This window comes from Salvelinus fontinalis, chromosome 26 (genome assembly GCF_029448725.1).
Source record: "Salvelinus fontinalis isolate EN_2023a chromosome 26, ASM2944872v1, whole genome shotgun sequence".
Lineage (NCBI taxonomy): Eukaryota > Metazoa > Chordata > Actinopteri > Salmoniformes > Salmonidae > Salvelinus > Salvelinus fontinalis.
Window position 1 is genome coordinate 25,059,795 of NC_074690.1, and position 15,484 is coordinate 25,075,278.

Sequence of the window (15,484 nt, forward strand, 5' to 3'; positions counted from 1 at the left end):
CCAAGAAGAATAGCTACTGATTCAGCAAAAGCAAGTGGAGATCTGAACAAACCAATAGTTCACAGCCCCTTGATGTTGACAGGTCTCTTATTGTTACTTTTCAAGTATCAGCCAATGCAGGACCTGAATGTCAGCCTAGTTGTGCCCAGTATGTGTGGATGGCAAGGAAAGAGCTCTGTTTGGGCTACTAAGGTTGTGTGTCCCAAATTGCACCCTATTCCCTTTAAAGTGCACTGCTTTTGACCAGAGCCCTGGTCAAAGTACTGTACTCTAAAGGGAATTGAGTGCAATGTGGGATCCATGCAGGGTGAAGTCTCCAATATTGTTCAGTCTGGCCTGGTAATACACCCTTTTAGAGGCGCTCTTATGCTGCTTTTTGACTGTAACACCAGTGTATATACTATACTAGGGAAATTGTTTCCATAGCTAGAGCTGACAGTGAGGACTTGTGAAGAGCAGAATAAACAACCTCTGCATAATCAAAACAGTTGCTTTGTGAGAAGGTGTTAAAAGTCAGTCAGCCATTGTTATGTAAATGCAGGCTGAACAGAACCAGTGGCCTGGCTTTGGCCTCAAGTGAAAGCAGATCCACCAGAGCCATGGCCCAGTGTGATACGGTTGCCGACCCGGGTAGATGGAAGCTGAGCATTTTGGGTAAAACACTGGGGGAAATGCGGCATTACTTCTGTAATTGACAAACAGAGCATTGACCGGTGAAGGGTCTTGGACAAACAGACTAGTGGGGGGGAGGGGTACCTCGGCTGCAAATGGAGCAGAAACACAAGGTGGCCATACTCTCGGGTCTATCACCTTCTGCCTGGATTTGATGAGACGTGTTAAACCGAAGCCCATGCTATAACACAGCCACACAAATTGCCTTATGTTGAGGTAAACATTGACACCTCTTACAGTTAGCCTTCCCACACAATGTAGCTTATTGTGGGATGCTGTGTACTAGATCTGTGGCTGACAGTCATGATTTAACACCCATCTCAGTCTCTCATAGGTTCACTAGCTGCTGTCAACACATTTTGTTAGTACAATTATGATCCTCAACATATCTGCAATTCAATTTTAACGGCATGATCAAATTTTACTAGTCACATGTGCCGAATACAACAGGTGTAGACCTTACAGTGAAATGCTTACTTACAGACTAGTGGGGGGGGGGGCAGCCGTATTTTTTGAAACTGCACTAAGAATAAGTAGCAAGTAATTGAATGATGTAGCTAGTCTCTGGGTCGCTCATTGTCCTAAAATGTATCTGGTTTCAAATGTATTGTACAGACATCCAGTAACTTGCAGGTGCTAGGGTAGAAAAAATGTATGGATAAAATATTGGTAGATACCCGTATACTGATTAATGCTCCAGCGGTTTATTGCAACGTTTCAACCTGAAGGTCTTCATCAGGCTTGAGCCTTAATGGTGTCTTCTCCTCTCTCTTTCTGTAGTTGGTGATATTTGCTGAAGATGAGTAGTGCGGGGGACAACACCCCCGACCCTGCTGCCAGGGGAGAGTCTCTGAAGCGGAAAGAATGTGGCCCGGACCTCCTGGGGCCCAGGTAAGATCAGCTGTCAAACACACACACACACAACCATAGTATGCGTCCCAAATGGCACCCTATTCCTTCTATATAGTGCACAACTTTTGATTAGGGCTCTTACAGATCCCTCTCCAAAGGTGCGCGCACACCTACGCCTCAACACAACCTTAGTTACGGATCCCTTTCCGATGCAAAGCTCTAGAAGGTCATTCAGCAGTCAGGTTATACACCGGTCATACGGAGAGCATGTCACCGTTCAAAATGGCACCCTATTCCCTATTTAGTGCACTAGTTTTGATCAGAACGTGATCAAAATAATTGCACTTTGTAGAGAATAGGGTGCCATCATGCAATGACAGAATACAGAATGACATGTTTTTTTTCTTGCCGTCTATTAATCTAAAGTATAGGCTATCTATATTGCTTGCTTAAGTTTTGATTAAAAGACACCACACGTATTGCTGTGAAAGTATTTTTCCTAATCAGTGTTGTTCACGTGCCCTGGGTTGCCGGTTGTCTTACCTCGGTCTCTGTCTCCACAGCCCCAAGCGGAGCACGGAAAAGCCGAACCGGGAGCATGAAAACAAATACATTGAAGAACTGGCGGAGTTGATCTTTGCAAACATCAACGACATTGACAACTTCAATGTCAAGCCTGACAAATGTGCAATCTTGAAAGAAACTGTGAAGCAGATTCGTCAAATAAAAGAGCAGGGTAAGGCTTTATTTGACTTTATTGACCCTTTCTAATATTGAGTTAATTCCCCTCCATTGTAAGCACACACATTCCTCTGTCACAGCAATCACTTGATTTCTTCAAAATACCACACTTAATGTACATTTCATGTGTGTGAGCGAGTAGGACAGCGCGGGTATTTCAGTCAGCTGCGTTGTGTGTGTGTGTGTCTGTGCTTGAAGGGCAGACAACAGCCGATCAGACGCGCACACACACAGTGGAAGATCAGATGAGACACTCTTCTTGATGATAATGAAAAGCAGGCTGTTATTCACTGACTGGATTACATAATGATGAGCAATGTGATGGAAGACTCAGAGGAAACTAGGAGAGAGTGAGAGAGACGGCCTACTGTATTATAAGGTTGAAGTCGGAAGTTTACATACACTTAGGTTGGAGTCATTAACTCGTTTTTCAACAGCTCCACAAATTTCTTGATAACAAACTATAGTTTTGGGAAGTCGGCTAGGACATCTACTTTGTGTATGACACAAGTCATTTTTCCAACAATTATTTACAGACAGATTATTTCACTTGTAATTCACTGTATCACAATTCCAGTGGGTCAGAAGTTTACATACACTAAGTTGACTGTGCCTTTAAACAGCTTGGAAAATTCCAGAAAATGATGTCATGGCTTTAGAAGCTTCTGATAGGCTAATTGACATCATTTGAGTCAATTGGAGGTGTACATGTGGATTTATTTCAAGGCCTACCTTCACTCAGTGCCTTTTTGCTTGACATCATGGGAATATCAAAAGAAATCAGCCAAGACCACAGAAAGAAAATTGTAGACCTGCAAGTCTGGTTCATCCTTGGGAGCAATTTCCAAATGTCTGAAGGTACCACGTTCATCTGTACAAACAATAGTATCCAAGTATAAACACCATGGGACCACGCAGCCATTATACTGTTCAGGAAGGAGACGCGTTCTGTCTCCTAGAGATGAACGTACTTTGGTGCAAAAAGTGCAAATCCATCCCAGAACAACAGCAAAGGACCTTGTGAAGATGCTGGAGGAAACGGGTACAAAAGTAACTATATCCACAGTAAAACGAGTCCTATATCGACATAACCTGAAAGGCTGCTCAGCAAGGAAGAAGCCACTGCTCCAAAACTGCCATAAAAAGCCAGACTATGGTTTGCAACTGCACATGTGGACAAAGATTGTACTTTTTGGAGAAAAATCCTCTGGTCTGATGAAACAAAAATGGAACTGTTTGGCCGTAATGACCATCGTTATGTTTGGAGGAAGAAGGATGAGGCTTGTAGCCTAGTGTTTAGAGCGTTGGACTAGTAACCGAAAGGCTGCAAGATCAAATCCCTGAGCTGACAAGGTAAAAAGATCTGTCGTTCTACCCCTGAACAAGGCAGTAAACCCACTGTTCCTAGGCCGGCATTGAAAATATGAATTCTTCTTAACTGACTTGCCTAGTTAAATAAAATGTTTTTAAAAATTAAATAAATTGAATTGTGTCTGCAAGTAGCCAACTTCAGGACAGTTAGCTTGGGTGCTTGACCTCCGTTGTGAGGAACGCTCGGATCAACACTACTCATCGGCCAGAGTGTCCAGTGTCCAATAGTGCAGTGTGTGCGCTGCGCGATCAGCGAGCAAAATACTCAGAATTTATGAACGACCCACTGGAGGCAATATACAAACGCACCCTTAGTTGTCAATGAAACACAGTACCAGTCAAGTTTGGACACGCCTACTCATTCAAGGGTTTTTACATTGTATAATATTGAAGACATCAAAACTATGATATCATGTAGAGAAAAAAAAGAAGAAAAAAAAGGGTTAAACAAATCAAAATATATTTGAGATTCTTCAAAGTAGCCACCCTTTGCCTTGACAGCTTTGCACACTCTTGCCATTCTCTCAACCAGCTTCACCTGGAATGCTTTTCCAACAGTCTTGAAGGAGTTCCACATATGCTGAGCACTTGTTGGCTGCTTTTCCTTCACTCCGCGGTCCAACTCATCCCAAACCATCTCAATTGGGTTGAGGTTGGTGATTATGGAGTCCAGGTCATTTGATGCAGCACTCCAACACTCTCCTTCTTGGTTAAACTGCACTTGAAGAAACGTTCTTGAAATTTTCCGCATTGACTGACCTTCATGTCCTAAAAGTAATGGAATGTCGTTGCTCTTTGCTCATGTGAGCTATTCTTGCCATAATATGGACTTGGTCTTTTACCAAATAGGGCCATTTTCTGTATGCCACCCTTAACTTGTCACAACACAACTGATTGGCTCAAACGCATTAAGGAAAGAAATTCCACAAATTAACTTAAGGCACACCTGTTAATTGAAATGCATTCAATTTAAGTCTTGCCATACACTTTCAAGCCGATTTAAGTCAAAACTGTAACTAGGCCACTAAGGAACATTCAATTTCATCTTGGTAAATAACTTGTGTATATTTGGCCTTGTGATTTAGGTTATTGTCCTGCTGAAAGGGGGATTTGTCTCCCAGTGTCTGTTGGAAAGCAGACTGACCAGGTTTCCCTCTAGGATGTGCTTAGTTTTATTCAGGTTCTTTTTACCCTAAAAAACTCCCTCGTCCTTGCTGATGACAAGCATACTCATAACATGATGCAGCCACCCCGCTTAAAAACATGGATTGGTATTCAGTGATGTGTTGTTGTGGATTTGCCCAAAACATAATGCTTTGTATTCAGGACAAAGTAGATTTTTTTTTCTAGCAGTTTTAGTGCCTTTTTGCAAACATCATCCATGTTTTGGAATATTTGTATTCTGTATGGGCTTACTTCTTTTCACTGTCATTTAGGTTAGTATTGTGGAGGAATTACAATAATTGATCCATCGTCAGTTCTATCACAGCCATAACTCTGTTTTAAAGTCACCATTGACCTTACGGTGAAATCCCTGAGCAGTTTCCTTCCTCTCCGGCAACTGAGTTAGGAAGGACGCCTGTATCTTTGTAGTGACTGGGTGTATTGAAACAAAAACCAAAGTATAATTAGTAACTTTATCCATAGGTGCTCTTTGTGAGGCATTGGAAAACCTCCCTGGTCTTTGGGGTTGAATCTGTGTTTGAAATTCACTGCTCAACTGTGGGACATTACACATAATTGTATGTGTGGGTACAGAGAGGTAGTAAAAAAAACGCAAACACATTAAAGCACTATTATTACAGCAAATAAGCACATTTTTACTCCTGAACTTATTTAGGCTTGCCATAACAAAGGGGTTTAATACTTAGACTCAAGACATTTTAACTTTTCATTTTTAAATTAGTAAAGAATGTCTAAAAGGATAACTCACCCACTCCTTCGATGACATCCTCCCAGGAGCTAGCTCATGTTAGGCTCTGGGTTTTTAGCTTGCTAGATAAATAGATATGCTAGCTTATTAGCCATGTTATAACTGACTTGTGATTATTGCCCTTGCTAGTTTGATTTTATTGACAATCTCGGACTTAGTTACGTTCGTCCATTTTTTGTCATTGAAACCAACAGTACATCCCGACTGGGTGGAGGCAGCAAACAATGTACCAGGCCAGCTGTGATTTACAACCTGATAGTAATATTTTTTTGGGCTACAAAGAAATGTATTGGAAAATTGTATAAGCTGTGCGTTGAACTGCATCCATCTATTCTGCCATCATGCAATCTTGAGTCAAGTAGAACCTATTTTTAAAACATGTTATAAAGTTAGTTTTGTAGCATGAACTGAGAATTTGATTTTGACTTTTATATCCGCAAAGTTGTTAGGGCTGTTAGCGCACTAACCTTTTAATAAAGTGGAACTATGTTAGACTGCATCTATAGGCTTTAATGTATTGGCAACTGCATTCATATAGGTCAGTGGTTCCCAAACTTTTTATAGTCCCGTACCCCTTCAAACATTCAACCTCCATCTGCGTACCAGGGTCAGCTCACTCTCAAATGTTGTTTTTTGCCGTCATTGTAAGCCTGCCGCACACACACACTATACGATACATTTATTAAACATAAGAATGAGTGAGTTTGTCACAACCTGGTTCGTGGGAAGTGACAAAGAGCTCTTATAGGACACGGGCACTAATAATAATAAATCATTTTGCTCTTTATTAAGCCATTTTACATATTCACAATTTGATGAACAAATAAGGTTTTATAACTCACCACAGGTTAATGAGAAAGGTGTGCTTGAAAGGATGCACATAACTATGCAACGTTGTATTGGAGAGCGTCTGTCTTAAATCATTTTCCACACAGTCTGTGCCTAGTTTTCATGCTAGTGAGGACCGAGAATCCAGTCTCACATAAGTACGTGGTTGCAAAGGGCATCCGTATCTTAACAGCGCGATTTGCCAAGAAACTGCATGCAGCCCAATCCAGAAATCTGTCCATGGCTTCTGATTTTTAAAATCAGTTTTTAGACCCACTTGTTGCAATTTCGATGAGGCTCTATTGTTCAGATATCGTGGACTGGAGGCAGGGTGTAACAGTATAACTTTAGTACGTCCCCTCGCCCCGACACGGGCGCGAACCAGGGACCCTCTGCACACATCAACAACTGACACCCACGAAGCGTCGTTACCCATCGCTCCACAAAAGCCGCGGCCCTTGCAGAGCAAGGGGCAACACTACTTCTAGGTTTCAGAGCAAGTGACGTAACTGATTGAAACGCTACTAGCGCGTACCCGCTAACTAGCTAGCCATTTCACATCCGTTACACTCACCGCCCTTTCAACCTCCTCCTTTTCCGCAGCAACCAGAGATCTGGGTCAACAGCATCAATGTAACAGTATAACTTTACGTCTGTCCCCTCGCCCCGACACGGGCGCGAACCAGGGACCCTCTGCACACATCAACAACGGTCGCCCACGAAGCGTCGTTACCCATCGCTCCACAAAAGCCGCGGCCCTTGCAGAGCAAGGGGCAACACTACTTCTAGGTTTCAGAGCAAGTGACGTAACTGATTGAAACGCTAGTAGCGCGTACCCGCTAACTAGCTAGCCATTTCACATCCGTTACAAGGGCATGAAAGGGATAACAAATCCAGTTGTTTGCGTCGTCCGTTTCGGGAAAGTACCTGTGTAATTGCGCACCCAGCTCACGCCGGTGCTTCGCTATATGACATTTGACATTGTCAGTAAGCTTGAGTTCATTTGCACACAAACAAATCACACAGTGATGGAAAGACCTGTGTGTTAACCTTGTTAATGCAGACAGAAAAGAGTTCCAACATCTTAATCATCGCCTCAATTTTGTCCCGAACATTGAATATAGTTGCAGAGTCCCTGTAATCCTAGATTCAGATCATTCAGGCGAGGAAAGAATATCACCCAGATAGGCTAGTCGTGTGAGAAACTCATCATGCAAGCGGTCAGACAAGTGAAAATTATGGTCAGTAAAAACTTTAGGCTCGTCTCTTAATAAAAAAAAAAAAAGTGTCAATACTTTGCCCCTTGATAACCAGCGCACTTCTGTATGTTGTAAAAGCCTTACTTGTTCGCTGCCCATATCATTGCATAATGCAGAAAATACACGAGTTCAGGGGCCTTGCTTTAACAAAGTTAACCATTTCCACTGTAGTGTCCAAAACATCTTTCAAGCTGTCAGGCATTCCCTTGGCAGCAAGAGCCTCTTGGTGGATGCTGCAGTTCCCGAAGCCACTTCGGTACACGACTGCTTGCACGCGCGGTACCACTCCACTATGTCTCCCTGTCATGGCTTTTGCACCATCAGTACAGATATCAACACATCTTGACCACAAGTCCATTTGATGTCACAAAGCTGTCCAGTACTTTTTAAAAATATCCTCATGTTGTCCCGGTTTGCAGACGAGGATGTCTTCCTTAATTGACCCCCCCCCCTAAACGTAACGGACATATACCTGGAGCTGTACCAGGCCCGCCACATCTGACTCATCCAGCTGTAAGGCATGTAATTGTTTCAAAACATCTCCTGCCATGTCACTGATGTGACGTGAAACAGTGTTTGATGAAGGCGTTGTCTGTATAGTTTTTTTGGCCTTGTCATGTTTTGTTTCCAAATGTCTGCGCAAAGAGTGAAGGTTTCCCGCGAGAGCGTAACGGTTAATGGGATTGGATGTTAATTATTTGACAAGGCTACCTGTATTTGACATTGTTGTTATTTCGCTGAACACTAATGTTTTTTTTTGGCAGTGAAACGAGGCTACTCAGGCGAGGGGGGACCTCACCCAAATGTATAGCCCTGTTGGAAAATATAAATGTACAGTTTGAAAATGTTAAGTAAAATATACATGCATGTATGCATACACACGTGTGTGTGTGTGTGTATATAAATAAATGTGAATCACATTTTTATCTGGTGTACCCCTTGGGGCATTGCGAGTACCCCTGCTTTCTGCTGTTTAACAAGGGGCATGACCTATTTCTACAGAATAAGCCCATTTTTATTCACAACCTATTTAACTCTTCAATATGCTTTTTAAAAGATCGCTTTTCATCTATATTTATAAGCTGAGACACGATCAATTTGGGCACCATCCACAATACATATGCCTAAATCATCAGATATTTTTAAGTGTTCTGGAAAACAACATATACTTGGTTTTATCTGCATTCAGCACCAATTTCAGTTCAACAAAGACTTTCTGTAAAGCAATGAATGGAGACTTTAGCTCAAAGAACCTGGTTGACTGTGGGGTCAAAAGCATACACAAGTGTTCATGTAAATGGTGAACAGAAATGGACCAAAAATGTATCCCTGTGGGACACCTTATGTCCAGATTTTTTTTTAACCAGCTACACACAGCCTGGTTCAGGCCAATTGATGAAAGCCTCTGAATAAGCAATAAGTGATCAACAGTATCGAATTCCTTAGACAAGCCAGTGAAGAGGGCAGCACAATTTCCTTTTATCCATGCAATTGAAATAACCACGTTTAAAACCATGGATGCATCAGAGATGGTGCTTGTGCTGAAACCTGACTGACTACATTTAGACGGGTGGAAAGAGTACTGTAAAATCCTACTCAGGTAGAAGTACTGTTACTTTAATGAAATTGTAATCAAGTCGAGGTAAAAATATTGGTGAAAATAAAAACTAAAGTAAAAAGTACTGAGTAAAAGTGACTAATTTCTAAAATAAATTGCTATTTTGATGGTTATTTTTATTCTCTGTGTGCAAGAACTGAATTTCATGTGAAAAGGGCGTGGCAATTGAGTGCAAGCTTCACAAATGAATATTAAAAAGTAATTTTCTATATACTACTGTAAATGCAATATTGTTTACATGTAATGCTTCCATAAAACACCAGAAAAGAACCAACACAGCTGATTTTAATATTAAATCTTCAATTTCACGTATACAAAAGTTCAAAAGGCGTATATATTGGTGGAACTACCAATCGTACACAACTCATTTCACTTCTCTCTGAATTTGACATTGTTTCAGTAGGAGCTGATTAAAAAATATATATATACACTGCTCAAAAAAATAAAGGGAACACTTAAACAACACAATGTAACTCCAAGTCAATCACACGTCTGTGAAATCAAACTGTCCACTTAGGAAGCAACGCTGATTGACAATAAATTGAACATGCTGTTGTGCAAATGGAATAGATAAAAGGTGGAAATTATAGGCAATTAGCAAGACACCCTCAATAAAGGAGTGATTCTGCAGGTGGCGACCACAGACCACTTCTCAGTTCCTATGCTTCCTGGCTGATGTTTTGGTCACTTTTGAATGCTGGCGGTGCTCTCACTCTAGTGGTAGCATGAGACGGAGTCTACAACCCACACAAGTGGCTCAGGTAGTGCAGCTCATCCAGGATGGCACATCAATGCGAGCTGTGGCAAAAAGGTTTGCTGTGTCTGTCAGCGTAGTGTCCAGAGCATGGAGGCGCTACCAGGAGACAGGCCAGTACATCAGGAGACGTGGAGGAGGCCATAGGAGGGCAACAACCCAGCAGCAGGACCGCTACCTCCGCCTTTGTGCAAGGAGTAGCACTGCCAGAGCCCTGCAAAATGACCTCCAGCAGGCCACAAATGTGCATGTGTCAGCATATGGTCTCACAGGGGCTCTGAGGATCTCATTTCGGTACCTAATGGCAGTCAGGCTACCTCTGGCAAGCACATGGAGGGCTGTGCGTCCAAGTCATTGTAAGTCATTCTCAGGATTGGTAAAATGAGTGCTTCCTAGAAATGAATCAGCACCCACACAAACCACATTTAATTGGCCTTCATTTAAAAAATATAATTTTTTTCTTCTGTTGACAAGATTCTGTTAGTTTGAATGACAAATTAGTCTCATTGTCTTTTTGATCCTCCCATCTCAGGATTTTTGTTTAGATTATGGTATATTTAAGTAGTCGTGTTTTTCTTTCAACACAACACTCGCTTTGCAATGGCTGTGCTGGGGCTGACATGATTACATGTTAACTTGTGAAACATGTCTAACAACCTCGCTCTCCTCCTCCCTCTCCCCCCCCAATCTCTCCAACCCTGCAGAGAAAACAACTACTGCCAATGTAGAGGAGGTACAGAAAGCACACGTCTCGTCAACAGGCCAAAGTGTTATTGACAAAGACGCTCTTGGACCAATGATGCTTGAGGTGGGTGTGAGCAATGCACACTATTCACAACACTGACTCACTTTGGATCATGTGATCCTTTACCTTGAACACACACAAGTCACATGATTAGCAGGACTTGTGAAATCGACACCTTTAAAATATATAGGGGTGTATAACTCCCCTGCATAGGGTTGTAGCTAACGCCCCTGCAAGTTTGGTAATGCACGATAGAACAAAAAGTAAATCCTCACACTGGTATATTGCTCCCAAAATGTGTAATAAGACAACATTTCGACTCAAAACTGGGTCTTCGGCAGGACAAGTTGTTCACCAATGCACTAGCCTGGTCCTCATATGATGACAGACAGAGAGGTCCCTCTGTCTATAAGCAGGGAAAGTGGTCATCAGTGAGTGGCTGCCATTGTTATTCTCCAGTTCTGTCTAATCTGTTGTCAGTGGGTATTTATTCTCCCTCTGGCTCATACGTCTCTGCATTCAGACAGTGGCTGCGTCCCAAATGGCACCCTATTCCCCACATAGTGAATAGGGTGCCATTTGAAATGACCTACGTCATGGCATTGACACAGTAGACTCTAAATATAACTGCTGCGGCCGGTTGTCCGCGCTGTTTGAAGTGGTGCAGGTTGGGAGCAGGGACAATTCACAGCCGGGCTGCTGACGTGGTGGAGGAGAGGATTACTCATCAGTCCTGACGGTAACCAACCATGGGTCATAAAGCAAACTCTGAGAAACCTCTCTGTAGCTACCAAGAGGACAGGCGATTTACCCGAAATCATAGCTTTTAAAACCAGTTTCTGTCTATGAAGAGTTCAACTGTGTTTTCTATTGCACACAGAATAGCTGCAGTAGCACCATGGCTAAAGCAAGTTGATAGTGGAAGAGTATTCCTCTTTTAATCGTGTTAGTGTTTCAAGCATAGTTTTACCCTAGTTTGACCCATTTGTCATTGTAGTTTAGTTACATTGTGTACAACCCAAACCCACTAATATGACAGTGAATTGTTGCCAGGCCAGAATAAGCGAGTACAGGCTTAGGCTCAGGGAATGAGTTTAATGGCCTAGCTGTCTTGTACACACTCTCCCGTCCTAACACACACACACTGTCTCTGGCTCAGACTTCCTTTTCTCTAAGCTATTTAGTTCACTGAGGATGAGCCAATTGCTACACAATGCTCTCAGTTGAGTCGGTTCGCTATGCAGTAATGCATGGTTATACTCTATGGTTATATTCCAACTTGACTGTCCGACTTGCGTGCTGTCATGTTTTAATGATGAAGCCCACGATACATCCCAAATGACATCCTATTCCCTATATATCATGCACTACTTTGGACCAGAAGCCAATGGGCCCTGGTAAAAAGTAGTGCACTATAAAGGAAATAAGGTGCCATTTGGAACTAAGACTCACTTTTCACATGCTGTTAGCTAGCCCATTTTACGTCCTATCATTCCCTGCTAAAGTTTTGATCTCGAAGCATGTCTTTAGTATGGTAGCTTTGTGCTGCTCAGCCGTAATTGACTAATTTTGTGTGGAACTTAACTTATGCCCTTTTCTTTGTAATGGCTGTAAAGTAGAAATACGGGTGTTTGTAAAAAAAATAAGTATAATATTCCGTAGATGATGGCTCTCTTTTGTATCCTCACTGTAATGGCTCTAAGAACACTTTGGCTAATGGCTCAGTAATATCACATAATTCTCCTCTTAACCCATTGGAACCCAGGCCCTGGATCAACACCATGCTTGCATCCCAAATGGTACCCTATTCCCTATGCACTACTGTCCAGGCCCCATAGGACTCTGGTCCATAGAAATCCACTATATAGGGAATAGAACATTTGGGACACAATAGATAACAACCCTGAATATACCAAAGGTAGCTAATGTTTCTCCCATTTTCTATACTCTGTCTACAGTTTCTGTCAATTCACTAATAACCTTCTTCTTCTACTCCCTCGCCGACCTAATTTGTGTATGTGTGTGTATATCAAAATACACATTTCTGTCTTGTATGGATCAGTTAAGTCTTCTAATAAACCTCATCTTCTCCCAATGCCTTCCTCCACAGGCTCTGGACGGGTTCTTCTTTGTGGTGAACATGGAGGGGAACATTGTGTTTGTGTCGGAGAACGTGACCCAGTACCTGCAGTATAACCAGGAGGAGCTGATGAACACCAGCGTCTACAGCATCCTGCACGTAGGAGACCACGCAGAGTTCATCAAGAACCTGCTGCCCAAGTCCCTGGGTGAGTTATACTATACCTTTCTCTCACTCCTTTATCAATCCATCTCTGCTGCCCAAGTCCCTGGGTGAGTTGATGTACCCACTCACACTCACTGTGATCCATCTATCAAATATATACACTTTTGCGATTAATGTCTAAATCATCTAAGTAATTGAGTTGAACATGAAGTGTGATACCAAGGTACCATTGACTTGCATTGGATTTGTGTCACAAATTCTAAAAAGATAGCATTTAAAACAGTGGCCAGGTAAACAAAACCAAAGCATAGGTTGCTGTTATACCTTCTTTTAGAAGATTTTAGATTGCCCGTGAATGAGTCAATCATGAATTAGACAGGAAATTATGATTTGATATTCGGTGCCAATGGGGACAGTAAGTTGATCGTTTTGACCTTTTGCCCACTGTGTGTGCCCCTTAGTGAACTGCAGAGCACCGCGGTCCAGTGAGAACCCCAACAGGAATAGCCACACGTTTAACTGCCGCATGATGATCAACCCCCACGGGCCCTGGGAGGGAGGTGAGCAGGAGCCCCAGGACCAGGAGGTGCAGCAGAAGTATGAGACCATGCAGTGTTTCGCCGTGTCCGAGCCAAAGTCCATCAAAGAGGAGGGCGAAGGTACATAAATGTTTGTTTACCATCAACTCAAACTTGAGTTGAAAACTCACTTTACACTAAAGAAAATTCAATGATTGACATAAGAGGTGAATAAAAGAGAAAGGATGTTTACTGTCATCATGAAGTACCTTTATGATCAGTTATCCACTCCCCTGTCTTCCCATGAGGGGTTAATGCTGAACTCTTGGAATGATGTCTTCTGTCTGAGTAAATGTCACTAAATCTTCCAACATGGAACATTAATGTTTGTGTCAGATGTTACATGTGCACTTCAAGAGCACTACACTCTACATTCCTAAAATGATTAGTTTTAGAGTTTTTCCAATTTTGGATGCTATTATTAGTATGATTTATCACGAGAATACACTTTGTGGTCAGCCATATTGGAGTGCTGAAGCTTTGGTTTGGACAGAAATCACAGACTTGGGTCGCGTTCATTAGTGCAAAACATTTTACAATGAAAAACAAGCGTTCCTTATTGGACATGTAAAGGTAGTCCCTCCCCTTTTCGGGCTGTTTGTTTCCGTTCGTTCCTAGTGAATACAGCTCTATGTGGTTGGGTGTCTTCTCTCCTCTCCCTTCATCTCCATCTCTCCAGTGTCCTGTCCTCCTTTAGATTCCTGTCGTCCGTCAGACACATCCTCAGAGAGGACCATGGGACGTCTAATTAGTGTCTGCCACTTCCTCCTTTCCCTTGGAGCTCCCAGGGAAATATGTCTTGTCTAATTTTAGTACCGCCATCCATCCGCCGCTGCTTCCAAGATATTCCGCAAAAAATGTATTTTGACATTAAAACCGCATCATAGCTGCAAATTCAATGGAGACGTGTTGATGTTGAGTAAGGACAGTAGCCAAGAGAGTTGAGGCAGGGTGTGAACTGAACATCGCCAAGTTTTATCACCTACCGCCTCCAACCAAGCGGATAACTTGGAGGTCATGTTCATGAACTTGGGCTACTTCGAGGTAAATATTTTAATATGTTTGTTTTTGGTTCTCCTCGTAAAGATTTCCAGTCTTGCCTGATCTGTGTAGCACGAAGGGTTCCTGTCAAAGAGAGGCCCATGCTCCCAACATACGAGAGCTTTACCACAAGGCAGGATCTCCAAGGTAGGGGACAACTACTACGGTGCTACTGTACTGTATTCATCTGTTCTAAACAAGTCTCATAACCTCTGTGGGTTGGGTCTCAGAGTTTCATCATTCGCATTCAATGTTTGTTTGAAATCTACATTAGGATCACAATTCTGACACCAGTTGAATAGCCTATGCGCATTGAAGCCATTGTCTCATGTCAGAAGGCTGTTTGTCTGATAACTTGCAAGTACTGATGGGATAGCTAAAAAGAAGTCTGTCTACAAAATACTGTCCTAACATTTGAAAATGTTACCAAGGTGATATCGTCCACTGAACCCCCTTTCATCCTCAAGAGTCAGCGTAAATCTTACCATAAACTTGTAACTAATATACGTTTTTTTTTTCATGAGCGCACGTCTTCACGGTGGTAGAATCAGTATCTATGAAATTCAAAATGTGCACAAAAATTGGCTAGCTAATGTGTCTGCTTGCTGGCTGAACCAGTCTCAAATTAATGCTAACAATGCCAATTCACATACTCAATGTTGAATACTCCCACTAAGCATTGTGCATTAGCTAGAACTTCACTAAGTTTTCATGATACCTGTTGTGATTAGTGCACCGAGTTCTACAGCAGAGCTGACTGCTCTCTGCGACGTTATTGCGTTGGCCAAATGATACAAAGTAGCGAGGCACAGTTCCAGCTATCAGATGCTGATTTTTGAGAACAGTT

At 42.3% G+C, this 15,484-nt stretch overlaps 1 protein-coding gene across 9 annotated transcripts in view; it reads left to right on the forward strand.

The window, feature by feature from the left end:
- LOC129823987 (nuclear receptor coactivator 2-like) overlaps nucleotides 1–15,484 on the forward strand; it is a 60,292-nt gene that overhangs the window by 13,562 nt on the left and 31,246 nt on the right. For all 9 annotated transcript variants that reach the window (XM_055883209.1, XM_055883208.1, XM_055883215.1 and 6 more), the window contains 6 exons: nucleotides 1,453–1,563; nucleotides 2,088–2,260; nucleotides 10,733–10,836; nucleotides 12,884–13,061; nucleotides 13,480–13,677; nucleotides 14,683–14,784. In XM_055883209.1, the coding sequence (XP_055739184.1) occupies nucleotides 1,472–1,563; nucleotides 2,088–2,260; nucleotides 10,733–10,836; nucleotides 12,884–13,061; nucleotides 13,480–13,677; nucleotides 14,683–14,784 (847 nt within the window). In that variant the 5' untranslated portion in view covers nucleotides 1,453–1,471. The remainder of the gene's footprint in view (nucleotides 1–1,452; nucleotides 1,564–2,087; nucleotides 2,261–10,732; nucleotides 10,837–12,883; nucleotides 13,062–13,479; nucleotides 13,678–14,682; nucleotides 14,785–15,484) is intronic.